The 26,983-nt window shown below is 34.5% G+C and overlaps 5 protein-coding genes across 7 annotated transcripts in view; 2 read left to right on the top strand and 3 right to left on the bottom strand.

The window, feature by feature from the left end:
- Positions 1–128: 128 nt before the first annotated feature.
- Positions 129–1,836, bottom strand: LOC107480770 (uncharacterized protein At4g28440). The gene is made up of 2 exons (XM_016100944.3): positions 1,416–1,836; positions 129–634 (listed from the first exon to the last, which is right to left on the bottom strand). Exons 1-2 carry the CDS (start codon positions 1,660–1,662, stop codon positions 444–446), a joined length of 438 nt encoding a protein of 145 aa, XP_015956430.1. The 5' UTR covers positions 1,663–1,836; the 3' UTR covers positions 129–443.
- An 11,929-nt stretch (positions 1,837–13,765) lies between these two features.
- Positions 13,766–16,460, top strand: LOC107480773 (protein DEHYDRATION-INDUCED 19). 2 transcript variants are annotated; one of them, XM_016100945.3, is made up of 5 exons: positions 13,766–14,175; positions 14,278–14,417; positions 15,470–15,547; positions 15,657–15,946; positions 16,069–16,460. In XM_016100945.3, exons 1-5 carry the CDS (start codon positions 14,097–14,099, stop codon positions 16,175–16,177), a joined length of 696 nt encoding a protein of 231 aa, XP_015956431.1. In that variant the 5' UTR covers positions 13,766–14,096; the 3' UTR covers positions 16,178–16,460. The 2 variants fall into 2 exon arrangements, with proteins under 2 accessions (XP_015956431.1, XP_020994674.1); XM_021139015.2 differs by lacking the exon at positions 15,470–15,547 and having other exon boundaries at positions 13,768–14,175; positions 15,663–15,946.
- A 597-nt stretch (positions 16,461–17,057) lies between these two features.
- On the bottom strand, positions 17,058–17,612 carry LOC107480775 (18.5 kDa class I heat shock protein-like). Its single transcript, XM_016100947.3, has one exon. The coding sequence runs from the start codon at positions 17,571–17,573 to the stop codon at positions 17,166–17,168; it is 408 nt and encodes a 135-aa protein (XP_015956433.1). The 5' UTR covers positions 17,574–17,612; the 3' UTR covers positions 17,058–17,165.
- A 219-nt stretch (positions 17,613–17,831) lies between these two features.
- LOC107480774 (17.3 kDa class I heat shock protein) lies at positions 17,832–18,556 on the bottom strand. Its single transcript, XM_016100946.3, is given in 2 exon segments — positions 17,832–17,996; positions 17,999–18,556. Coding segments are annotated over 2 exon segments (507 nt in total). The 5' UTR covers positions 18,447–18,556; the 3' UTR covers positions 17,832–17,937.
- Positions 18,557–20,853: 2,297 nt separating this feature from the next.
- Positions 20,854–26,983, top strand: part of LOC107480777 (17.3 kDa class I heat shock protein) — a 38,234-nt gene continuing 32,104 nt past the window's right edge. Inside the window, exon 1 of one of the 2 annotated variants that reach the window (XM_016100948.3) lies at positions 20,854–21,377. In XM_016100948.3, the coding sequence (XP_015956434.2) occupies positions 21,052–21,377 (326 nt within the window). In that variant the 5' untranslated portion in view covers positions 20,854–21,051. The remainder of the gene's footprint in view (positions 21,378–26,983) is intronic. The other variant, XM_052259166.1, reaches the window with a different exon arrangement.

Here is a 26,983-nt window from a genome sequence, read left to right as displayed (position 1 = left end):
ATAGCCACAACTCTCAATACTGAGATTCTGGAGTACCCCAGAGGCCGAGACTCAGCAGCTGAACATTTAGGTAACCGAGAATTGAATGTCAACAACGGAATAGTCACTGGCTTGCAAGTACACCCAAATAATAAAAATAAAAACACATTGCAGGCTGATGGAAACGAATATGGGGAATAACATATTCATATAAACAAAATATCATACTTTTCTCCATTGGATACAGCTGCTGACAAAGATAATAGCAAATCTTAGTGTTGAGACAATACTATCCAAGTGACTTAAGCTTAGCCCTAAGAAATGTCACATGTTAAAGGGAAATACCGCCTAGATACAAGTAAGAACGTATACCAGTCCAATCCATCACCAGTTATGTTTCACCTTCCCAGTATCCATTGTGCAATAAACAAATCATAAAGCCATGTTTGCACTCTTCAGCAGAATCATTCCTCAACCACGTTCACCAATTCATATTCGACCAGAGATAGGTTGTTATCCTCTTTAACTACAAACTTTGCTGGTTCAGTTACCTCAATGCGGCCCCATTTGTCGACAGCCAGCCTCATTGATCCCTTAAACATGTCTATCTTTGCGTTTCGGAGAATCACCGTAGTATCTGGCTTCATCAATTCAACTGCAATAAGAAGTAAGGGAAAGAAGTTACTTCTTGCATGGCATGAACAAAAAGCTTGTTCTACAGATATATCATGCATCAATAGCAGCGTTACCAATCAACAAGAGCTAATCAGTGGTAACGTGCATAAAATGAAATCACTTGAGAGTTGAAACTACCCACACATCATTGTCAATAAGATCAATATATGAATACACGATCTTCCAATACGATAAAGGACTATAGATGAGATAAATGAAAAGGCACAATAAAACCAAGATCCCGGTAACCAAATGGGCAATGGCAGTAAAACAAGCATGAGCTAATAAGAACTCAAAGGCAGAAAGACTAATAGCTGGTTGTACTTGAAAAATTATCACCTCCAAATCAATGTTATTTTTCATTTTTTGTTTTACATAACTGAACCATGGATTGGATCCATCTAACACCCTTACAGTTGCAAGATAATTCACTATTGATCATCACCATTCCCAAACCCAACAAGTTTACTAAGCAACATATATACACAACAAAAAACAGTTAAGGAATCCACTGTGTCTGTACTACAGCTTTAATCAAATCTTAAAGCAGATGAAGCCAGCTCAGCACATCCAAACGCGAAAGAGACTCCAATTAAGTAGGATTTTAGATTCCACGCAACCTAACCCAACAAAACAACACAACATTCGGGATCTCCATTCCCAAGTGCATTACTAGATTCGAAACAAGGCACGTGCCCACATGGAAAGTTTACATTTTTACAATTGCAAAAAGGAGAATATAAGCAAAAAAGGGAATCTACCTTGATCGTTGCGAGCGGTGAAGAGGATGGTGCCGGTTTCGTCGCCGATGAGGCACTCTGCGATGAGAGTGGGGCGAAGGTTTTGGGAAGAGGAGGGTCTCCCTTTGTTCAAGACGGTGTTTGAAGACAACACCTTCGCCACCAAGGTGTGACCGTTGGTTCCCGGTTTCAGCTGATCCACTTTGGTGAACACTGGCTTCCTCTTCGCCGGTTTCTCCGCACTTCCCTGCTGCTGATTCGACGCCATTGATCAACGACAGCAACAAGCTTCCACTTTTTTATTTTGATTTTTACTTTCTGATGAAATCGATTGATGGGTTTCTCTCAGATACTGCAACACAAGACGGAGGAGTGTATAATTGAAATGAAAGGCTTTCCCTTTCTACATCAGTTGCTTATTTTTGCTCATAAATGTTTCTGTTGGAAATGATGCGACACGTCGTTTGAGTTTTACATCGAATCGCTAAACGTCACGTGACATCTAACTATATGTGAAAGTAGTTTCAATTCACAAGTGTTTTCTAAAAAAGTAAAAATATATATTAAGATTATTATTAATAAAAACTGTAATAATTAATAATTTTAACACATGACTTTTGAATTTTGATAAATCTATTTTAATGGTTCTATAATAGACCTAGTTCTTCTTGTTACAGCTTCGTGTAATTGTATCAGTAGGATTTTGTTAATTGAGAAAAGACGTTTTATAGTATTTTTTATTTAATATTTTTATTATTAAAGAGTGAAAATATGAAATATATATACGTATGCAAAATATCATGTATATAATTTTTTTTAAATAGGATTTTTTTATTTTTTTAAATATGTCACAAAAATATTGAAAATTTTACATTTTTAATAAAGAGTTTTCGTATATTTATCAATAATACTTTATTTGTTTATTTATTTTATCCATTATTAAGAAATTTATAAAAACATCTTAAATAGTAAAATAGTAAATGGTTATTAATTTTTTTGTTAATGTAATAGGTTATTATTTTTTTTCTTAACGGACATATTATAGTATATAAGAGTATTTTATGAATAAAAAATGAGTTATTATTTATTTTATATATTTATACATATTATTTTGTATTTTTTCATAAAATAATCAACTAAAAGATGGTGAACTTTTTTATATAATAATATAATCAAATTTTTTACACCAAATATTGTATATTTTAAAAGATGAAACTTGTAGCATTAAATATGTGATTGTGTCGCTACTATTACCAACCATAAAATGAAGTCTATAAAAATAATACAATAGATGCTAAATTGGGGTGATTTCCCATAATTTATACACTTCTCTATTTTTTAGGGTTAATTATAAAAAATGTCCTCAAATTATTTAAATACTGATAAAAATATATTAAAATTTTACTACCGATAATAATATCTTCAATTAATTTAAAAATACAATAAAAATATCTAACAGTAAATATATATTTTAAAAAAATATCTTAAAGATTAAATTTTGATGCAATTTTTTACAAATATGATTATAAAAATAAGATATTATTATACTTAAAATTTAGTAATTTTTTGGTAAGTATATATTTTTTATAACTTTTTTGTTAACAACCAATAATACTTTTAAAAAATCACAAAACAATATATACTTAACAAAAAATACCAAATTTTAAGAATAATATCTCATTTTTCTAATCATACTTGTAAAAAATCACATCAAAATTCAATCTCTAATATATTTTTTGAGAAATACATATTTAATGTTAGATAATTTTGCAAAAAAAAACTAACATTAAATATGTATTTCTCAAAAAATAAATTAAAAATTAAATTTTGATATAATTTTTTGCAAGCATGATAAAAAAATATTATTATCCTTAAAATTTGGTAATTTTTTGTTAAGTGTATATTTTTTTGTAATTTTTTGCTAATAACTAATAATATTTTTAAAAAATTACAAAAAATATATACTTAGAAAAAAATTACCAAATTTTAAGAATAACAATGTCTCATTTTTTTTAATTATTCTTGCAAAAAATCACATTAAAATTCAATCTCTAAAGCATTTTTTGCAAATATATATTTACTATTAGATATTTTTGTCACGTTTTAAAATTATTTAAAGATATTTTTGTCAATAATAAAATTTAAATACATTTTTATCAATATTTAAATAATTCAAAAATATTTTTAGTAATTAACCCTTCAAGTTAAATCGTGGAATTTTTTTACAATTTGTACATTTTTTGTTCTAAACTAAATCATAGTATATAATTTAGTTGAAAGTTCTAATTCGTCGATTTACATAAATTAAAGAAAACGTAACTAAATCTGATTTAAGATATTTTGTAATATTTTAACTAATTTATTTTATATATGTAATTTATCTTTAAAATAATGATAATTTAATGGTTAAATAATATATAAAGAAATTTTTATTTTCTTTTCTTGTAAAAGCATTTAATTAGTTTTGTGACAATTATAAAATGGTGGGTTCGAATGGATTCTCTTTAATTTTTTAAAATTATTTTACTAAATATGATCTCTTATTATATATTTTTTAAGTGAAACAAAAAAATATGTAAAAAATATTAAATAATAAAAAATTATATTTAACAAAATAATAATAAAAAAAAGGGGATCTACTCTCGTTAGTCGTTACTCTAAACCCTCCTAAAATAAGATTTAAAGACATATGATGTATTTGATTTAGCACTTGAATCATGAAAAATAGGTTCAAGTCTTTTGAATACTTCAATTTTTATTTGGTTACTTATTTTTTCTATTGCATTTACTTATTATCGTTGGACAATTAGTTAAGAATTTATTTTTACCAACCTTTTAAATAATAAAAAATTATAGTCTAAAATAATACTAAATAAAAAAGTATTAAGAGTATTAAAAGAAAAATATGATTTAAAAAGAATATTGAAAAATACAAAACTAACGTTTTTAAAAGTTGTTTCAATTTATATCTTTCAATAATTTTTTATTTAAAAGTAATTTTTAGTAGTATAATTTAAATAATATTTATTTTATTATAATCTATTTTAATATAAAATTGCTAAATATAAATCACATTAACACTAACTTACTTTTTATCAAAATCAAATTTAGAAAATCAATTTAATACAAATTTAGGACGGTCAAAATAGACAAAACTCATCGAGTCGACCTATTTACTCGTTTAAACGGGTGAATTTTGTTTCTAAAATTAAACTCATTAAAATTTCAGGCTAGACAGGTTAAGTCCGAATAGCCCAAAAAAAAATCTTAAACAGTAGCTTATTTATTTTTTCATAAAAAATAGTACTTCTGACTAATATTTCTCCTGATCTAATCCAAAATTCCGACCTATCAATTAAAAAAAAGATTTTTTTTAAGACTTTTAACTTAAAAATAAAATTTTTTGTTAAAATATTTTTTAAAAAATAAAATAATAGAATAAACAAACAAGCCGGTTTAATTCATGGAGTTGGTCATAAAGGGTCCAAATTAAAAATTTTTACTCATAAATAAAACGGGTATAAACAGGTCGGTCCGTTTAATCGACGTACCTAAACGGATCAAATTTAAATGGGTCAGATTAACCTATCCAAACTCAAAGATTAGCAAATTGAATCTAGCGGCATGTTCATTTATACGTTAATTAAATGCAAAATGAAATAAAAAATAATAATAATAGTCTTAAAGATTAAAGTAATATTAAAAAAATATAATAGAAAACATTTAGAAAACCAACTAGGATATTAGTTAACTCTACTAGCTACAATGTGAGTTGCAATAAAAAGATCCAATAACAAAAAAAAAAATTCCTCGTAACATTACTCAAACTTAATCCTAATATAATTTTGGAACATGTAATTGATGATTGGATGTTTTTTCATAATAAAGTTTCTTTTAATGTATTACCCATTTTTGCAGATGTTTTTTTGTGGGATTTAGATGTTTCCTTTTACCGAGATTCATATGTTTTTTTGTTATACTTAGGATATTTTTTTCGTAAAAATTTAAAATATTTTCTTTCATTAAACTACCCGTAGGATGTTTTTTTTGTGATGTATTTTTATTGTAAAATTTAGAATGTTTCTACTGTTAAATTAGAATGCTTCTTTTGTTAAACTTTAGATGTTTCTTTTTTTTAAATTTGGGATATTTCGATGTAGGTCGGTCCGATCTCGCGCAACGCACAGAAGAGTTGCGGCAGAAGGTACAGCAGCATGCCACAAACAGATAAGAAGGAATGAGATGGGACTTTACATTGACGAAGTGAATACAAGTTTAAAATTCTATTTTTAAAAATTAAAAATTTTATTTTTAAAAATGATTCCAAGTTTAAAATCTTATTTTAAAAAATTTAAAATTTAATTTTTAATAATTTTAACATGTTGTAATGGATTCTCATTACGTGTTATGCATTGCTAATTTGTTATGGATTGTTGGTGTAATTTTTATAGATATGGTGACTTTTTTTAAAATTACAATTCAAAATTGAAGAGAGAAAACTTAAGGTCTGATTTGGGGTTTGGTAAATTTAAAATAAGATTATGAACATATCGGATTTTCGGTATTGTAAACGAAATCTGAAGCTCGATTTTGTGGAGCCATTAGCGTCCGTCCAATCCTGGTGAATTTAAACTTGGCTGTTGGATAGACTCAAATCTAACCCTTTAATTTGAATCAATACTGATCTTTCAATTATGACAAGCTAAATCAGATCTTTTAATTTGTTTATAATTATCTTCTACACTCCTAAATAACGAGTTAAATCGTAAAGTAGTCTTGAAATTCACGAAATACACCGATTTGGTTCCTAACTTCCCAATTGCACTATTTATGTCCTCGAGATTGAAAAAAATGCACCTAGTTAGTTCCTTCCCATTTTTCCATCCAAACTGCTTTCTGACGGCAATGACCTAGCAAATGATTGTCACGCTGGACAATAGAAAACATCGTCGCATTAGGTTTTGGTGCTAAAATAAGGAAACGATGCTGTTTCAAGTAGGAAGGAGTTACCAAAAGTTAAAACCCCATATTTAAAGAGATCACTTCGCCACTTCATCTTCTTCGAACTGAAAGTACCATATCCTGGCATTCGCTAGTCTTGGTGACTTTGTGGTGAAGCAAATTCGAGTCCGTCGAAACCTGCTCATCGTTGGCTCAAAATCGGTGAAAGAAGGAGTAAAGCTTCCTCGCGAAGCCCCCTGACACAGAGTAGGCATGCAATGAATAAAATATTTTTTATTTATTTTTTATAGTGTTGAGGTATCCATCGTTATGAATTTGACTTGAAAATTTCGTGTTGGTTGATGAAAAACCATTGATGTTATATTATTAGCTAGGATTTTTTGCACCGGATGGTGTAGGTATGGGTTTTCAGAATGTTCTGTTTTCACACGGGAAATAAATGTGTTTCTATAATGGCAATGTCAATGAAGTAGAAGTCTATAAACAATATTGGATTATGTTCTACTGTAGTTTGCTGATTGTATTATTAACAGTATACATTAGATAAATTGTTATACTTTTTTTTTCGGTGTAGATGAAAAAATTGTTGGATATCATGTTCTACCATGGTGGAACGTTTAAGAAGAATGTTGATGGAATATTGGTTTACTCACCTGATAATAGAAGTTGCTTAGGAGATTTAAATGAGGATACACTTGATGTTTTTTTCGTGAGAAACTATTTCAAGGAGTTGGGGTATCACAAGGTAGTTGAGTGTTGGTGGCTGGTTCCGGGCAGGAGCTTGGAGGTTGGACTGAGAGCTCTGACCAGTGATGATGAATTAAGGGAGATGTGCTTCCATGCACAGAAGAATGATGGAGTAGTTGATGTTTATTTTGAACATGAAATTTCCACACCTGAACTGTTTGATGGAAAAGGAGCTGTGATGTTACTTGATTATGAAGAACAAGAGGTTTGTGACAGTGACTTAAAGACTAACAAGAACACACTTGAGGATACCTCAAATCAAACTCCAGATGACAAATCAACTACAAACCCAATTCCAAACAAATCAACTGCAAATCCAATTCCTGCTACTCCAAATTCCATCGCAAACAAACTTGCTACTCATCCCCCCACCACAAATCCTACCAATGATGACCCACCAACTCCATGGGTGATCTTGAGAACCCCAAACCTAATCATAGACCCAACTCGAAACCCAGTAGGAAGCCCAACCCACCTCCCATTGTCAAGCATAATCAGAAGCCAACTCCAAAGTCCAACCACATTTTAAACCCCAACAAAACTCAACCAAAGCCCAAGTCCAAGTTCACTTCCAAAGAATAAGGTAAAGTTGAACAACCATGTCTAGAAACTTCCTTCTGTTATTCAAAGTCGGTTAGAAAAGGTTAGAAAAGAATCAAAGAAATGTGTCTCTATATGGACTGGAGATGAAGACTATGAAAAATTTGAAGTCTATGGACACCCAACAAACATGATTGTTGATATAGGCAAAAGACTTTGCACTGCCAGTTCTGGATGTTAACATGTGATATTATTAACCTTTACACCGATTTTATTTTTATTTTCATTATAAATGGCTTCACTTCAATTATTATGTGAGTTAGTGTGGAGTTAAATTAGAGTTGATTAATTTACTATAAGCATTCTCTGTGTTCGTGTCTGTGCTACTTTTGCACGGGTGAACAAGAGACCCAAAAATTTCTGTCATCCCTTGGTCACCATGGAGTCATACAAGAAGACCTATGAACATCACATCCGTTGAGTAAGAAATTAACTAAATTAATTAATAATGACAAATATTATTTTTGAGCAAAATAAAATAATTAGCGTTGATTGTTTATAATTATATGTTGCTAATTATTTATTAAATATTGCAGACCAAAACTTATTATTGCAGTAGCCCAAGAGGATGGAAAATAAGAAACAAAACTGGTAGGCTACGAATCATCAAACAAAGCCCAAAAGGAAATAAAGTTGAGAAATAAAAACGGATTGAATGAAATGATCTAATCCAAGCCCGACAGCAAGCTTTTCCCTCTCATTTGCTTTCACCAAATCAACGTTCACTTTTTCCCATCTTGGTTAGAAACCATAGAAGAAAGAGAGAGCTTTTTCCCTAAGCTATTCACCAAAGAAGCAAGAAAGAGAAGGTTAAACAAATGATAGAAGTCTAATCACCCATATCAATCTTTATTAAGAAACCACAGAAGAAAGAGAGAGCTTCTTCCCTAAGCTATTCACCAAAGAAGCAAGAAAGAGAAGGTTAAACAAATGGTAGAAGTCTAATCACCGACATCAATCTTTATTAAGAAGAGGTCAAAAGTTAAAGGTGATTTTATTTTCTTCTACATGCATCTCATTTTCTTCGCTTCATCTTCAACTCTCTGCTACTCCATATTGGGATACATGGGAAAGATAAAGTCTATCCTTCCCTGCTGTGCATCTACGATCACAAATACAACTTGAGGACCAAGCTATTTTTCAATGGCCAAGATCTGGCTTACCATTGAAAGATGTTTTGTGTTTGCTATCTTGAGGCTTTCGGTCAACCAAGGAGGTCAGAACCAAAGTCCCTAATTTCAGTAAAAATAGAAGAAAGTGAACGGTTGAGTTGGTGAGGCACAAAGCTCAAGAAGTTGACCTAGGAAGAGCAACCCAGCAACATGCAAGGAGATAAAAGAAGATTTTTTTATCATTCAGAAGTAAGGAGAGAGAATCAGGGTATTGAGGTTCTGTTTTGAGAAGTGCTCCCTGAGGAAGTTCATCTATTTGGACAGTGTTTTCTTTTAAAGAATCTTTTCACCAAAAAATGAAGAGCTGAATCAGAAACATGCAAATCTAGTTTATCACATAGCAAAGAGGCTGTTGAAGAGTCAATCTCCTTCATATTTTACAGATTGTAATTTTCTTTTTAATGTTTATCTTTCTATAATTTCTTGAGTGAAAAGGCAGAATGAGAGAGATCAAGTAAAAGCCAAATGAGTAGAAAGAGGCTGAGTGATACACTTGAGAGAAAAGCCTAGAGTTATTTTCATATTTCTTTAGGTAAGTCTGTGTCTTGTATCTTGTACCTGTGAGGTATCCCTTTTTTAGTTGGGTTAGCACTAAGAGGAAGAGTTAGGTAGCACTAAGAGGAAGAGTTAGGTATTAGCATAGCCAATGTCAAGTTAGGTTAGAACTTGAGTGTGAGAGGATTGTGTCAATCCTGTGAAATTGGTGTATGTAATACTTTAACTATAGTGAAAATTCCACCACTGTTGTGGTAGAGACTGGACGTAGGTTGCATAGCACAAGGCAACTGAACCAGGATACATGATGGTGTTAGCTTTTCTTTTCTCTGCTCAGTTCTGTTTTTTGATATTCATGAGACAAAAATAAATTGTCTCATAAATTTCCGCTGCTGAGTTCAAATAGAATCAGAATTGAAAGTTTACATTAAAGGGTTAAGTTCAGTAATTTAAAAGATAGGCATAGATTCAACCCCCCTTCTCTAAGCCTATTACAACCTTCAACATCAATCCTCTCCCAAGCCAATCCTTGTGGGAAAAATCAGTTTACAATCAGCCACAAGCTCCTAACATTAAACGAAAATCAGGAAAACTGACAACCAAAAGAAGAAAGGATGCTAATGAGGGTACTCATGGAAACAAGAAAGCTAAGCCAACCGTTACTCTAAAGAGACAGTTGAAGCCGTTCACATGCACATATTGTGGAGTAAAGGGCCACACCAAGAGGGGATATAAAAAAAAGAGAGCTGATGAGGTTGGTGCTACGCTTGCAGCTACAGCGGCTGTTGTGGCGACTGCCAACTCCAAAACTACTCCAACTAGGAGTATACCTGCAGTAGAAGTAAGCAACACTGCCAATGAGGCACCACAAGTAGTTGAAGCTCTTCCTGGTACAGGTATTCAAAATCCTCCTCATGTGGTTGTTACAGACAACCTTCCACCATCCGTGGCTGTATCCCAAGCTACGGAGATAGATTTATCCCAACCAAACTATGGTGGAACACAAGATGAGATAAAAAAAATTTCTTATTATTTATTTTTTACTTTTTTTTGTCATTGCTCCTTAAGGAGGAACTCACCACCAACAATAAGAAGGCCACATAAATTACCAACCAAAAGGAGGAACTCACCACCACCAGTAACTGTTTCTGTTGATTCCATGTAAGGAGTAAGTGCAGCAACATCTTCTAAGTTGGCAAGCTTTCTGAAATTTGTTCCATCTCTAGGATTCAAAGCACCAAGGAAGAAAAACACTAAATAATTAGATGTACTAGCTATTGATATTTGATTGATTACATATAGAATTTGGGCATTAGTTATTTTTTTTGTTACTTTCAATTAAGAATAGCACATAACCAGACTGTATGGTTTATTTTCACTTTTGGTAGTTAGAAACCTTTAAACTTGGAGATCTTCTTGGGTTTCTTTTTGGTGGCTGTATTATGGTATTTATCATTAGGGTTAAATACTTTTTTCGTTCCTAAGGTTTGAGGTGAAAATCAAAATCGTCCCCGACCTTTTTTTGTTATTAAAATCATCTCCAACATTACAAAATGTTATAAAATCATTATTTTCTACTTTAATTATATTTTTTTGATCAAATTACCTTTAACTATTAATAAAAATAATATTAAAAAAAAGAAAAACCCCACCCCACCCCACTCCCCAACATCTCTTTCTTGCTCTGACTCTTTCACAAGCTACTACACAAAAACACCATATCGCCATTGCTAATCCATAAACTTCTCACTCCAGGTGCATAGGATTGGTAGATTTGTCTAAAACAATTCCATAAAAGGTCTAAATTTAAAAACTAATCAATAAGTCATTCCATCAAATATTAAGATTGCTTATCTAAAATTCAGAACCTATATTATTCATTATTACAATTAATCAATTATCCAAAGAAAATCGAAAGCATTGTCTGTAATAGATACTAAAAAATCAAGAATGAAAATTGAACAGCAGGATCTCCAGAACAGGAAAACAGAGAAGGGAATACAGGGACTCACTGCCACATTAAAAAAATCGAGCAACTACTAGAGGCGCGGCAACAACAAAATCGACGAGAAAAAGGCGAGGAAGACGAAGAAAAGGTGAAAACAGATCCAAGTGATACAATGGAATGGCTGGGCCGATCTTGATGTGTTGGCTTTTGTGGGAGGGCAACGTGCTTTTGGTCCTGAAGATGACGGAAGGCCAGAGCACAGAAACTCAAAATTAATTAAAGAACAAAAACTCAAAAAGATTGAATAACAAAATTCCTCAATAGTTAGTACTCACTGCAGGAGAGCACAGAATGCCAGAGCCAGATGACGACGCTTCAGTGATGGTGACGACAACAAGCTGATGACCATGACGACACCAAGCCGACAACCAGACGATGCCAACGCTTCGGTGACAGTGACGGTGACGCTTCGATCCGCGATGGTGAGGCTTCGACCCGCAACGGTGAGACTTCGACTCGCGACGACTTCGTTTGACGGTGGCGTTTGTATTTCGTAGGAAGAAAGTTGAAGAGATTAGGGTTGGGAGGTGATCAGAGAGTCTGTGTCGAAGAGAAAAATGGCTCCGCATTCATACTTCAGTCTTTTTTTTATTATTTTTATTAATAGTTAAGGGTAATTTGGTCAAAAATATAATTAAAGTAGAAAAGGACGATTTTATAACATTTTGTAACGTTGGGGATGATTTTAATAACAAAAAAAGGTCGGAGACGGTTTTGATTTTTACCTCAAACTTTAGGGACGAAAACCCTTATCATTATGTGATCCATTGACAGTGTGTTATATTGACATTGTGTTAATTATAATCAAAATATGCTATTATTAGTTTACTTGTTCTGTTCTATTCATTCAGTTTGGTTATTATTTTTGTAATCTATTTACACAGACCACACCAATAATCCAAAGAGTGCTCATACATTTATAAACAAATACTTTCATACACAATTGTTATATTTTTACCATCACAACTAGTACAACAACTAACAAGAAAAAAAATCAGCAATCCTAACATTTCTATTATATATTTTTGGGTCCTTAATTTAACCTCCTAATTGCCAATCCTCAAAGCAAGACTCATGCTCAATTCTTCATTGTTATATGCTGCAGCGTCTTCAAAATTTTCATTATCATCTTCTACAACGTCTGCCATCGAAAAAATTCAACAACACTTCTTAAAGACAAACTCACATTGTAATTCGCGCATCCGAAGAAGGGTTTGTTTTGGTGGGTATTCGTTCCAGATCATCGGAACACAGGGCGTTTTCCAAATCCACACTGCTCTGGCACTCGCGAGGTTCTACTGCGACTTGGCGTCTTTGTCGTTGATCGAATAGAACTCCAGTCTCCTTCATTTGCACGTCCAACCATTGTTCCAACTAGCACAACAACAACGAAGAAAACGAACAAAGAGAAAGAAAAATAAGAAGTGGTGCGCTACTTTTGCAATTAGAATTAAAAAAGAGATTCAAGAACCACATTAAATTAAACACTTTCAATTGTCATGTCATATAACCATTAAATACTCTAATGTGACAATCATTTGCCAAATTACTGCCGTCTAAAAATAATTTGGACGAAAAAATGAGAAGGAATCAATTAACTGTATTTTTTTCCATCTTATAAACATAAATAGTACAATTAAAAAATCAAAAACTAAATTAATTCATTTTGTGAACCTTAAAAACTACTTTAGATTTAATTCCTTAGATAACACACAAAACTTCAATAACGATGGATAACGCTAGTTTTTTTATATGAAAAATAAAAAGCGGTATGATGTATCCTATAATAGATAAACCTTTTAATATTATCCAATGACCCTATTAATTTTTTATTGTCTCTTAAATTCTGCAAAAACTAATATCGTAGATAAGAATCACAAACGAGGCCATAAAATTGTCTCGTAGCCACATAACAATAAATAGAAAGCAAAACGGAGACATCACCCAACAACCAAGACAAGTCCGACATTTCCTCCCAATTGCTCAAAGCCATCGCAACTTGGAAGCTAATTTTATGGTCTATTCCGTTAAAATTCAATGATATAAATTAATATGATGATTAAGATATAATTATTAGATGTTTAATATATATGATATATTTATAAACACTTATCTTAGTGTAATATTCAAAGTTGTAAAACATAAGTTGAATTATTATATAAACCATTTGATACTAAAATTTAATATGAACAGAGTTGTTAATTTTTATTTTAATTTTCAACTTTAGTATTTGGAATTTTTTCCTTTGCTTTTAAGAAGAAAAAAAAAAGAAGCAATAATAAAACTTAGTCGTACTGTAAAAATAAGTTGGATATTTTTATGGTATAACAAATTAAAAACAACGATAAAAAAAAAAGGTTTAAACCCATATGAAAAATCTTTTCGGCAACCACAAAGTAACTCTCTCTCTTTCCCATTTCAGTCGGCTATCTCAATCCGCATTCTCTCAACCGAGCTCTTAGAATAAGTCAATTCTAAATATTTCTAATCTTCATTTCTGAACAAAATAATATTACAGACAACAAAATAATCTTCATCCTCTACCTATCTCTTGCTTTAGACCTGTAGCATGGAGACCAGCTTCAATTACAAATTATTTTAATTTATCCGGGGCAACAAATTTTAAAAACCATTTATTTTGTTAGTATTTTATTGAATTTTGATTTCATAGCACCTTTTTCCCCCCTTTCCAATCAAAGTTGTATCTTTGATCCTTCGATGGATTCTGAGTTCTGGACCTCACGCCTTGCCGCTGCAAAAAGACAGTACGCTCTTCAGCATCATCACCCACACCTAGGTACCTTTTCTTCGCTGCTATCTTTTTTTTATGGTTGAGAAAAAATTTCTGGTTCAAGTCAAAATCTGATTTTTTTATATATATTTGGGGGTGTGTTTTCAGATCGGTTGGGAATGGATGATTTTGATTTGGAGGAAGAGGTGCGACCAGATTTTCCGTGCCCCTATTGTTACGAGGACTTCGACATCGCCTCCTTGTGTTCGCATCTTGAAGATGAACATTCATGTGAATCCAGGGTCACGGTAGATGATGATTCTTCTTCTTTTGATATCACTTCCTTGCCTTACGTTGCTATTTAGATCTTATGGTTGTTCTGTTATTTTTCATGTGATTATGTTTGTTTTGTCTCACACACACACGCACGCAAAAGGAACAAATAAATCAATCTAAAGCTAGATCCTATTTGTTCTTAAATATTTGTGGAGAGAAATTGGTTAGCATAGATAGCAAAGGTGCTGGTAGCTTATTAGATTATAGCTTACTCAATTGATTGGAAGCTGAACCTTATGGCTTAGCAGAAATGGATTTTTCTCTATGTTTCTAGCTTAGAGGTATTGTATGAGGTAGTTTACATATAAAATCCGGAGCCAAAAGTGTGGCTACATGAGATACTTTCTCAGAATTGGCATGTCTTTGATGTGATACTTTTTCAGGATTTAGAATAATCAGATATGGGATAAATTATCTAGATAGATTTCTTACTGATTAATGTAAACCTTGTAGACGAGGAAAGTGTGTGTGAAGAGGAGTTCTATGGTTTAGTTTTAAATTTTGTGATAATTTCGAATAAGTATGCTTGAAGAACAATTCATACAGAGCTAAATGATAGTACAGGTTTTGGGGTCTTGAGGCTGAACCTTTTATTTCCTCCTAGATATTGAGCATATAGCTTCAACGAGAATTGTGTTATCTTCTCCGTTTCTTGATAATTGCCGTATGTATTGTATGCTTGTGTGTAATTCATTTATACATTATATTCAACATCATTGAGGACATTTGTTCTCAGCAACTTCTTATGCAGATAGGTAGCTTGTTACAATCTTACAAATCCTGAACCCTAGATGTTAAGGATGAAAAGATCATTAATTAAACTCATCTGATCATGTAGTGGAAACTAGAATATGTATGATTTGTGTTTGTGCCGAGTTTTGAATGGAAAAATCAAAGCTGCTGAAGATTGATTGTTTGTATTTGTCTTGTGTGCTCTTGTTACCTTATATCCCTGCCTCAAAGATTGAATTAATCTTTAAACCTGTTTATAATAGGTTCATTGTTTGTTTTTTCTATGATACAGATTTGTCCCATATGCTCAGTTAAAGTTGCAAGGGACATGTTGAGTCACATAACACTGCAACATGGGCACTTGTTTAAGATATCCTTTCTACATTTCTGATTATTATTTATGTATTTGCAAAGTGCTTGCTAAGATGATGGGCAGTCTAAATGAACACGCTTCATTGATTCCCTTAACTATTGATTACTTACAGAGAAGGCGCAGGTTAAGAAGAGTTGCCATCCCAAACAGTCAAACATTGTCACTCTTGGGTCGTGATCTTCGTGAGGCTCATTTACAGGTGCTTCTTGGTGGCAGTGGCGGATATCGGTCATCAAACAGTTCCACAGTATCTAATGCAGCCACTGATCCGTTCTTGTCCTCTCTTATTTTAAATTTCCCTGCTTGTGAAGCTGAAGAAATTTCTAAATCTGTGGTAACCAGTGCTGAAGAGTCTTCTGCAAAGAATACAGCACCTTCACATATATGGAAATCAAGGTGCTTTAAAATTCTGAGTCTCTCAAGTCATCACTAAGTGGAACGTGCATGGACCATCATGCTTAATGCATATTAAAAAAAATGGGGTTACATAACATTCCTTGTTCTGTATGTGTCTGCAGCTTTGATCCGTCGTTGAGCGCTGAAGAGCGGGAGAAAAGGATGAGACAAGCAGCTGGGAGATCTGGTTTTGTGCAGGATTTGTTTCTTTCAACCTTGTTAGGCGACTAACAGAGGCTTTAAGTTGCTTAGAAGAGAAGAATCAATCAACAGTCGTCCTTTGATGCAGGAAACCGGGACAAAGATCCATCCTTTGGATTGGATATTGTGGCAGTGGCACCTTTGACATGGTGCCCACTTTGATGAGATATCAATTTATCCATCCTTGTAAGCAACTCCACTAGACAAGTAGATAGAGATGTATCGCTTTCTTGGGGAAAAAACAAAAAAAGATAAAGAAAGAGCCTACTGTTGAATTATTTTGCTATATATTGGCAATATGAATCTTGAATCATCCTCATGACTCATAAGACCTATTATAATTCGTAGTTCATTTCCATTGGAAACGGATAGCCTGATGAAAAAGAATTGGATGATCTTCATAAAACGGAAAAACAAAGATTCAATGTGTAACATCTTTCTTAGTTTCAAACGCACACATAAGAAAAAAAGATTTGCAATTGGTGAGCTTATATACGTTAAGGAATCCAATAACACTAATTATTTATCTCCGGTTGGTGTGGCTCTGTTCTTAAATCGTTAGGTTTCGAAGTCAAGGTCATCGTATTATTGACATTCCGGCTATTAATTAGATCAATTTTCCACTAGGATTACATCGTTGAATATCAGCTTCGTTCTTCTTGAAAAATTGCTTAGTACAGATTAGAAATTGCTAGTGAATCAACTTCGTAATACTAGCGAGAAAACCAAGTCTGACTATGACCCTTGGGGAAATCAATGCATAGTCTAATAATAATGAACAAATTTCAACAATTTTCACTACAATGGTCATGGTGGGATCAATTAATTAAGAAAATGCCATTATTCTATTCGAAGATATCTTGTTTTGATACAATTAATGAATGAAAATACTTGTGATGATAACGTTAACTAACACAAACACATTTATTTCTTTCTTCTAACTCCACAAACAAACAAAAAAGGAAGCAAAGAATGAAATTCAAATCCAGCAAAAACGAAGAGCGAGAGTTTGGTGCAGTCAATTGGAAACAGCATGCAATAGGTTGAGGTCGTCTTTGGGGACAGTGACAGTTAGAACCCCATTGTCGATGGAAGCTTTGAGCTGATCCATTCTAGCATTAGCAGGAAGAGTGAAGCTCCTGGAGAATCTTCCAGTGGCGCACTCGACGCGGTGCGTGGCATCACCGTTCTTTTCTTCCCTTTGTACGCTCCGCTCGGCGCTTATCTGAAGCACACCGCCTTCTTCAACTTCAACCTTCACCTCCTCTTTGTTCAGACCCGTCATATCAGCCCTGAACACGTGCGCTTCTGCCGTCTCCTTCCAATCCACGTCTCTGCTCACGAACAAGGGGTCCTCCCGTGACAGTTGTGGCAGTGCAAGGGAAGAGTTTTCCTCCAGGGGGTTCGTCGTTGGGATAATCGACATTTCTTAATCTGCGATTTTCTCTTGTAATTAACTTGTTCAACATTAATAACACAAGAATAAATAACTTGTTTCCTTTTAGGAAGCGTTGGGGAAGGTTAGGAGAATTATTCGCCAAAACTCGTGGATTAAATTACAAGTCTCCATTCTTCATTTAGGTCCTTTTTGGATGGCGAGGAAAATACGTAAAACTAATAGGCCTGTGATTTTTATTTACCTTGTTCAATTTCAAACCATATAAACTAAATTGCAAGATAGTCCTTCTTTTGAAGAAATCACACCATTTTCAAGCAAAATATAACAGAATTAAGCGGAGATTACACACACACAGACAGACGCATTACTACAAGAGGAAAACAAACAAGACTCAACAGCTAATTGGATGCAGAATTGCTTCATTCTCACGCACGTCTAACCAGTGATCTGAATGGGTTTAACATCGGGTTTCTTAACTTCTGCTTTGGGAACAGTGACAGTGAGAACACCATTCTCCATGGCTGCCTTCACCTCATCCATCTTGGCGTTCTCGGGGAGCCTGAACCTCCGCATGAACTTGCCGCTGCTGCGCTCCACACGGTGCCAGGTGTCGTTCTTGTCCTCCTTCTCAACGTTCCTCTCTCCGCTGATCTGAAGGACACTGTTATCTTCGATCTCAACCTTCACTTCCTCCTTCTTGAGACCAGGAAGATCAGCCTTGAACACATGAGCTTCGGGAGTCTCCTTCCAGTCCACACGAGTGTTGACGAACGCAGAATTCTCTGAAGAAGTAAGAGAGCTCGGGAATTGGAAGTCTTTGAAGGGGTCCCAAACGTCGAGGGAGAAAGGATCGAAGACGTTGCTCCTTCGCCCACCGAAGAAACTTGGAATCAGAGACATCTTTTCCTCTATTAGATGATATACTTGCTACTCCGAAAGAGAGTGATTGTTGTGTTCTGTGGCTTTGTTTGCTATCAGAGAACTGCTTCTGTATGTTTTCTTGATCATGGGCAAAGAGGACACACCGGGTATTTAAACTGCCATAGAGGACTCATCCGGTATTTTCTAGAAAGGCCTATTGATTCGTTAACTTCTTTTTTTCTTTTTTAAGTATAAATAAATAAATTTTCGTTTGGTAAATTCCAAGTTTCGAAGAGCTTCGAGTCTTTACCGTGGCTTTATTTGGATATAACAATTTTGGATTTGAATCCTCTAAATTTTAAATTTTTTTTAGAGAATAAGATGTGATCTTTTACTCTTGAATGGTTTCTCTCTCATATTTATTTTTAGTCTTATCTATAAAATAAATAATAAAAAATTACACTTTACTTTCTAAAATAAAATTGAAATTTTAGAAAACCCAAATCTAACAATTTTAGCCTTATAGAATCAATCAGAATGCTAACTCATCCCAATGTCAAAATATTTTAGCCATTGGATGAAATCTCATACCAATCTCACACCATCAAATCATCATTGATGGCTAGTTGATGGCTAACAATCATAAAAATTACTGGCCTCCTAGCATTACTCTTTCGTGAAGGAAAAGTCTAGGGGACCAGCAGTTTTATTGAATTTTGGCCAGCATGTAACCAGCAGAAGAAGGTGAGTCATTGGATGAAATCTCATACCAATCTCACACCATCAAATCATCATTGATGGCTAGTTGATGGCTAACAATCATGAAAATTAATGGCCTCATAGCATTACTCTTTCGTGAAGGAAAAGTCTAGGGGACCAGCAGTTTTATTGAATTTTGGCCAGCATGTAACCAGCAGAAGAAGGTGAGCCATTGGATGAAATCTCATACCAATCTCACACCATCAAATCATCATTGATGGCTAGTTGATGGCTAACAATCATAAAAATTACTGGCCTCCTAGCATTACTCTTTCGTGAAGGAAAAGTCTAGGGGACCAGCAGTTTTATTGAATTTTGGCCAGCATGTAACCAGCAGAAGAAGGTGAGCCATTGGATGAAATCTCATACCAATCTCACACCATCAAATCATCATTGATGGCTAGTTGATGGCTAACAATCATAAAAATTGATGGCCCCTAGCATTGTTCTAAAAAAATTAGATGGGTTTTACTCAAATTAAAATTCTCTTAACTCGTGTTAAGTTCAAGAGGAATTTCTCTTTTGTCTTGTAGCTTAGTTTTCTTTTGTCTGGACTTTAGTGAGTTTAATCCCGTCTTTCAATTTAAAAAAAACGCAATAATTATCAATTATTTAAAACTATTGTGTTCTCTATTATTTTATTTCATTGTGTATATTACATATTAGTGGAAACGATATATATAAATCATTAGTCCAATTAGGTGAATACTATATACATTAGGAAGTGAGGTTGTTATTTCCAAATACGACATTATTAATTTTATTTTATGTAAATTTTTAAAAATTATTTTAATTTTCGTTATTTTATTTTTTATAATAATAAAAAATTATATTAAAAATAATTTAAAAATAACATATAATAGAAAAATAATATTATGAAATTAAAAGTAAAAATATTCGCTCCCCAAACATTAACAATATTTTCATTAATACAACGAACCATATCATTGTAATTTACATTTCACATTTACTTGTAAAATATTCTCTTGTGTAAAATCAATACATAATTTGATCAAATGTAGATATTTCCCTCTTAGGTAAATAATCTCAAACGAGAGCAAACATTATTTGTCAAAATTAGAAATTCATACATGACCAAAACATAAGCACACTAAACCTTCAATTTGGCTTTACTTTTTTGGTTGAAGCACATGTTTCTATTAATTTAAACTATTGGTAGTTTAAAAGAATTTAGATCATTTAAAATAAAAATATTGATAAACTAATAAAATGAGAGATTAATTAATTACCGCTGAAATTGTAATTTTTATTATATATTTATATGTAAATTCTATTATTTTAATTTAAAAATAATTAATTTTTTATTTTATCAGTTTAGAAGAATTTGATCCAGTTCACATATATTAAATTGGTAAGAATTTTTCCTTTTCTTTTTATATCGGTATTCGGTAAGCTGTTAAGAATAATTTTATTTATTTATTTTGGAAATATTAGCGGTAAGAACTTATTTTTTGTCATACTGGTAAGAACTTGAGTTCTATTATTTATTTGTTATTGGGCTCATTGTTTCATTTTAATCAATCCTTAAGCCCTTTAAGTCATGGGCTTCACACAAGAGGCTGTAATGTTGAATCTAGAGCCTTCTGTAAACGAAAAAAAAAAAAATCTAGAGCCTTCTTGTTGTATCATGTTCTATTTCTCTACTAGCCCCAGAGGAATCCAGAACAGCTTCGAATCGAATAGATGAAGAAATAAGTAGGATATTTCTAGAAGCTGCATCTTCATTCCGTTCCACCATTAATCACTATAAATACCTCTTGTCCTCTCTCACCTTCAACATCATCGGGCACAAGCATTGACAACGACAATTACACCTACATTCTCTGCTTGCAAGTTACAACCTTAATCATCAAACAAAGAGAAGATGTCGCTGATTCCAAGTTTCTTTGGTGGCAGAAGGAGCGACCCTTTCTCCCTCGACGTCTGGGACCCTTTCAGGGACTTCCAATTCCCGAGCTCTCTTACTTCTTCAGAGAATTCTGCATTCGTGAACACTCGTGTGGATTGGAAGGAGACTCCCGAAGCGCATGTGTTCAAGGCTGATCTTCCTGGTCTGAAGAAGGAGGAAGTGAAGGTTGAGATCGAAGATAACAGTGTCCTTCAGATCAGCGGCGAGAGGAACGTTGAGAAGGAGGACAAGAATGACACCTGGCACCGTGTGGAGCGCAGCAGCGGCAAGTTCATGCGGAGGTTCAGGCTCCCCGAGAACGCCAAGATGGATCAGGTGAAGGCATCCATGGAGAATGGTGTTCTTACTGTCACTGTTCCCAAGGCGGAAGTTAAGAAACATGATGTTAAGCCCATTCAAATTACTGGTTAAGCAAAAGTATGCAGTATACAGTGATCTAGTAATCTCTTGTTCTTGAATGCTGTAGTGTGCTTTCTGCGTGTCATGTGAATAAATGGGAAATTGAACGGTGAGGTTCTTGTATTGTATTTTCTGCGTGTTTTCGTAAATGCCGAATCAATTGGTCTTGTAACGTTTTTATATTATACATAGTTTTAAGTAATTTCCAATACAACTTATATTTTGGGTACAAATCTGGGAATTACGAACCAAACGGCCGATAGGTTCCCAATGCAACCGTGAGTTATAATAAACACCATTTGATGTGCTATATAATCAATCATGAAGTCATATAGGAGTGCTCTCAGCCTTTGGTTGGAAGTTGAGGATGGTCTAATTCTATTCGTCTCTGTTTAAAGTGAACAAATTTCAACTCACTGAACCAGAAACAATGCGATCTGTTGGTTAATTTAGCAGCTACTGAGTGAAATCTGAAGAAACAGAAGTTTAGGAATAAAAAGCCCCTCTGACAACCTGATTTTTATCGTACCGAATGGGATATCATTGTCATAAAAAAAAAAAAACAGATATGAATATATATTTCGGTGAAGATAATAATGAATGTGATTTTCTATCCAAAAAATTAGTTTATCATTGTCCACTACTAAAATAAATCAAACGCACTATTATTAATTCTGCTGCTTGTCACGGTAAATTTTTTAGAAGGTTATATTTAACAGTGTTTGTATAGTTTTCTGGAGTGTTTGAGAATACTCTAGATGGTTTCGGAATGTTCTAGAATGTCCTAGAAGGTTCTGGAATACTCTAGAAGGTTCTAGAAGACTTTAGAAGATCATGGAATATTCTAGAAGAGTGTAGATGTATATAGAAGTATAAAGAGTGGTATGGAATAATCTAGAAACATTTAGAGAGTTGTGGTAGGATAGATATTTGTAAAGAAGGTTCTGGATGATTAATCTGGACCGTTGATTAGATTTAATCCTAACCATCCATTGAGGAGGTGGATGGCTATAAATAGGGGTAAGAGTTAGAGTTTGGGTGGGTGTGAATCATTTGTAACCAACACTTGAGTAATAAAGTGTTCTTTCCACCAAAATTTCCTTTCTCTTGTGTTCTCTTGTGTTCTTAGCTTTCTTGCTAAGTATTGAGGGTTAGGCTGACTTGGTCTTAGCTCAAGAGGTTGAGTAAGTCCGAGTGCCGGCACGGTAGCGTTGGAGTGTGTCCAAGGCCGTGACAATTTGGTATCCGAGCAAGGTTCGAGAGGGAGCACAAGTGGTTTGTTGGTATGGCTTCAAATATCACCATGGAGCATGTTGAGTCACAAAGGGGAAGGGATACTATTCCTTCTCAATGGGGAGGCAAGAAGGTACGTTCTTCAAGTGAGCCTAGTGGTAAGGACTCTAACTTCTTAGAAGAAAGAGTTTCTATGTTGGAAAATGTTCTATCCTCTATGGATGAGCGGTTCCAAAGGATAGAACATGACAAGGAGACCCTCGAAACTCATGTGTTAGGAGAACTAGATGCTTTCAAAGAAAGNAGGCCAAGGGGTGGTCGAAGAAGCAATAAAGGTACACACTGCAGTTCTCTACCTTTCTGATAATGCTACTTTGTGGTGGAGGAGAAAGTGCGTAGATATGGAAAATGGTACTTGCAACATAACCACATGGGAAGATTTCAAAAGGGAGTTGAAAAGACAATTCTTCCCTGAAAATGTGGTTTATGAAGCAAGGAAGAAGTTGAGGGAGTTGAAGCACAAGAGTACAATTAGTGACTATGTAAAGGAGTTCACTACTCTCACACTTCAAATCCCCAACTTAACATCAGAGGATGCATTGTTCTTCTTCATTGATGGACTCCAACCTTGGGCAAAGCAAGAACTACAAAGAAGGAATGTTAAGGATGCCGATGAGGCCATCGTGGCGGCCGAATCACTCACTGAGTATCATAGGGGAGACTCTAAACCCAAGTCTTCCTCCAAGCCTAGTTTTGCTAAAGGTGGGGGAGACAAGGGGAAGAGTTTCTCAACCAAGAAGGAAGGAAAATACTCTTCAAAGAAAGAGTACGAAGAAAAGAAGAAGGCTTTCGTGCCCAAAGGAGGATACTTCGTGTGCAAGGGACCACACCAAATGAAGGATTGTCCCAAGTTAGGGACTTTGGCATCTATCGCTGAGGAACGAGAAGCTCAAACTCAAGTAACTGAGTGTGTTGGATCTATCCAACACATAAATGCTGTGAAGACCAAAGAGGCAAGCACTGCAGAAAAGAAAGGCTTGATGTATGTCAAAGCCTTTATCAATGAAAAATCCGTCATGGCTATGATCGACACTGGTGCTACACACAACTTCATCACGCCTGATGAAGCAAAGAGGCTTAGGTTGAAGATCACCGAAAAGAATGGCTGGTTCAAACCCGTGAACACCAAGGGTGAACCCCTTAAGGGAGTAGCAAAAGGGGTTGAGATGACTCTTGGTTCTTGGAAGGGCCTTGTGGATTTCTCAGTAGCACCCATGGACGATTTTAAAATAGTCATCAGGCTCGATTTGCAAAGGAAGGCAAATATAATACCTATGCCATACTACAATATAGTATGCGTCATGGAGAAAGGGTCTCCATGCATGGTCCCTACAGTCTTTAAAGTTGGCGGACCACCGATACTGTCTGCCATGCAACTCTGGGAAGAATCCCGATGCTCTCGACCATGCAACTCAAGAAAGGTTTCAAGAAGGAGGAGATGATGTCTTTGGCTTTACTACAAGAGGAGTCAACAGCCAAAGGAGAAGATGTTTCCTATAAAATCAAGGAAGTCCTTGAAGAAAATAAGGATGTGATACCTCTCGAGTTGCCAAAGCAGTTACCACCTAGAAGAAAGATGGATGACAACATTGAATTGGAGTTAGGAGCAAAACCGCCTATCTTAAAACCATACAGGATGGGGGCCATTTCTATGGTTGAAGGAGATATTGTGCATACCATCAAGGAAGGGTTGCATCACGATCCATTAGCCAAGAAGTTGGTGGAGTTGGCTAGAGAAGGTAAGACCAAAAGATTTTGGTTAGAAAACGACCTTCTCTACACAAAAGGGAGAAGACTATACGTTCCTAAATGGGAAAATCTGAGAAGGAAGTTGGTAAGAGAATGCCACGACACCAAGTGGGCTGGTCACCAAGGTCAGCGAAGGACCTTAGCACTCATTGAATCTTCTTATTATTGGCCTCAAATGAGAGATGAAGTGGAGATCTATGTGAAGACTTGTCTTGTGTGCCAACAAGATAAGATTGAAAATAAGACACCAAGCGGGTTGTTGGAACCTCTGCCTCCATCAGAGCGACCGTGGGAAAGTGTCTCTCTAGATTTCATCTCTGCCTTACCGAAGTCCGAGGGGTTTGGATCTATTCTCGTGGTAGTGGATCGATTTTTGAAGTATGCTACCTTTATACTGCCCCTACTGACTGCACTGCAGAGGAAGCAGCACGACTATTCTTCAAGAATGTGGTGAAGTACTGGGGATTACCTAAGAGCATCATTAGTGATCGAGATCCACGCTTCACAGGACGACTATGGACAGAGCTGTTCAAACTCCTTGGGTCGGAGCTTCATTTCTCAACAAGCTTCCATCCTCAAACCGATGGGCAGACTGAGAGAGTGAATGCGTTACTCGAGTGTTACTTAAGGCATTTTGTAAGCGCTAATCAGAAGGATTGGACAAAACTCCTAGACATTGCTCAATTCTCATACAATCTGCAAAGGAGTGAGTCTACAGGGAAGAGCTCATTCGAGATTGTGATTGGACAACAACCGCTTACACCTCACTCTCTTCCTTCCCCTTACTCAGGGAAGAGCCCTGGAGCTTATCATATGATTAAGTCATGGAAAGAACAAGCAGATGTCACTCGTTTTTACCTCGACAAAGCTGCCAAGAGGATGAAAAAAATGGGCAGATAAGAAGAGGAGGCATGCAAGCTATCAAGTGGGAGACAAGGTAATGATCAAACTTCTTCCACAACAATTCAAAGCCTTTCGCAAGGTTCATAAGGGCTTAATCCGCAAATACGAAGGGCCATTTGAGATCATTGGACGTGTTGGGGAGGTTGCTTACAAAGTACAACTTCCTCCCTCTATGAAGATTCACCCGGTCTTCCATGTGAGTATGCTTAAACCATATCATGAAGAATTTTGCATCTGATCATGTTCGATAAATTCTAGAGCATCGTGTCACGGTAAATTTTAGAAGGTTAAATTTAACAGTATTTGTATAGTTTTTTGGGATGTTTGAGAATACTCTAGATAGTTTCGGAACATTTTAGAATGTCTTAGAAAGTCCCGAAATATCCTAGAAGATTCTAGAAGACTCTGAAAGGTCATAGATTATTCTAGAAGAGTGTAGATGTATATAGAAGTATAAAGAGTGGTATGGAATAATCTAGAAACATTTAGAGAGTTGTGGTAGGATAGATATTTGTAAAGAAGGTTCTGGATGATTAATCTGGACCGTTGATTAGATTTAATCCTAACCATCCATTGAGGAGGTGGATGGCTATAAATAGGGGTAAGAGTTAGAGTTTGGGTGTGTGTGAATCATTTGTAACCAACACTTGAGTAATAAAGGGTTCTTTCCACCAAAGCTTCCTTTCTCTTGTGTTCTCTTGTGTTCTTAGCTTTCTTGCTAAGTATTGAGGGTTAGGCTGACTTGGTCTTAGCTCAAGAGGTTGAGTAAGTCCGAGTGCCGGCACGGTAGCGTTGGAGTGTGTCCAAGGCCGTGACATGCTGCATACTTGGACGTAAGTGGACTGAAGTTAAATTTAAGAAAATTGAAATAGTAGTAATAAAAAAACAATATATTAATTTAAATTTAAAAAAAGATTGAATACAATATTTGTTGTACTACTCACACTACAATTTTAGAGATTTTAATTTTTTTTACTTTGAACACAAAATATAAGAATATAAGCTAATATTTTTTATTTTCTTTTTTTATTTTTTATATTTTTTATCAATTTAAGAATTATTACCTATGGTACTTTTTGTTATCCTTTTTTTAAGTAACAATATTGATATTTTTTTATCTTTTTTACACTCATTTTTAATAGAATTCATTCTTTTTTTTTCTTTTTAATAAAAACTGCATAAAACAATTAAAATTGAATCAATAAATTTCGATACCAAATACTAAAAACGAATAATCCATAATAGAAAGTAATTCAATTTAAAAAATGTCAAATAAAAAGATATACTAGTTGTACTATTGTACCACACTTTATAGATAAAACCAAGTTATATTTCGACACAACTTATTATAAAAACGGCTCTATTTTAACGGAATACTCCTTGTAATCTTGCCACGAGATCGGTCGCAAAGATCTCGGATAAAATCAACGACTATTTCAATATTAACCGAGCTATAAATCAAGCACGGTACCGACAATATAACAAGAAGAAATTCAACCCCACAACAACACACCATAAAACAATATTCTAATTATATACTCGC

This window comes from Arachis duranensis, chromosome 3 (assembly GCF_000817695.3).
Source record: "Arachis duranensis cultivar V14167 chromosome 3, aradu.V14167.gnm2.J7QH, whole genome shotgun sequence".
In the NCBI taxonomy this organism is placed as follows: Eukaryota; Viridiplantae; Streptophyta; class Magnoliopsida; order Fabales; family Fabaceae; genus Arachis; species Arachis duranensis.
Note: the sequence above shows the minus strand (reverse complement) of the source record. Positions and strands in the feature narration are given on the sequence as shown.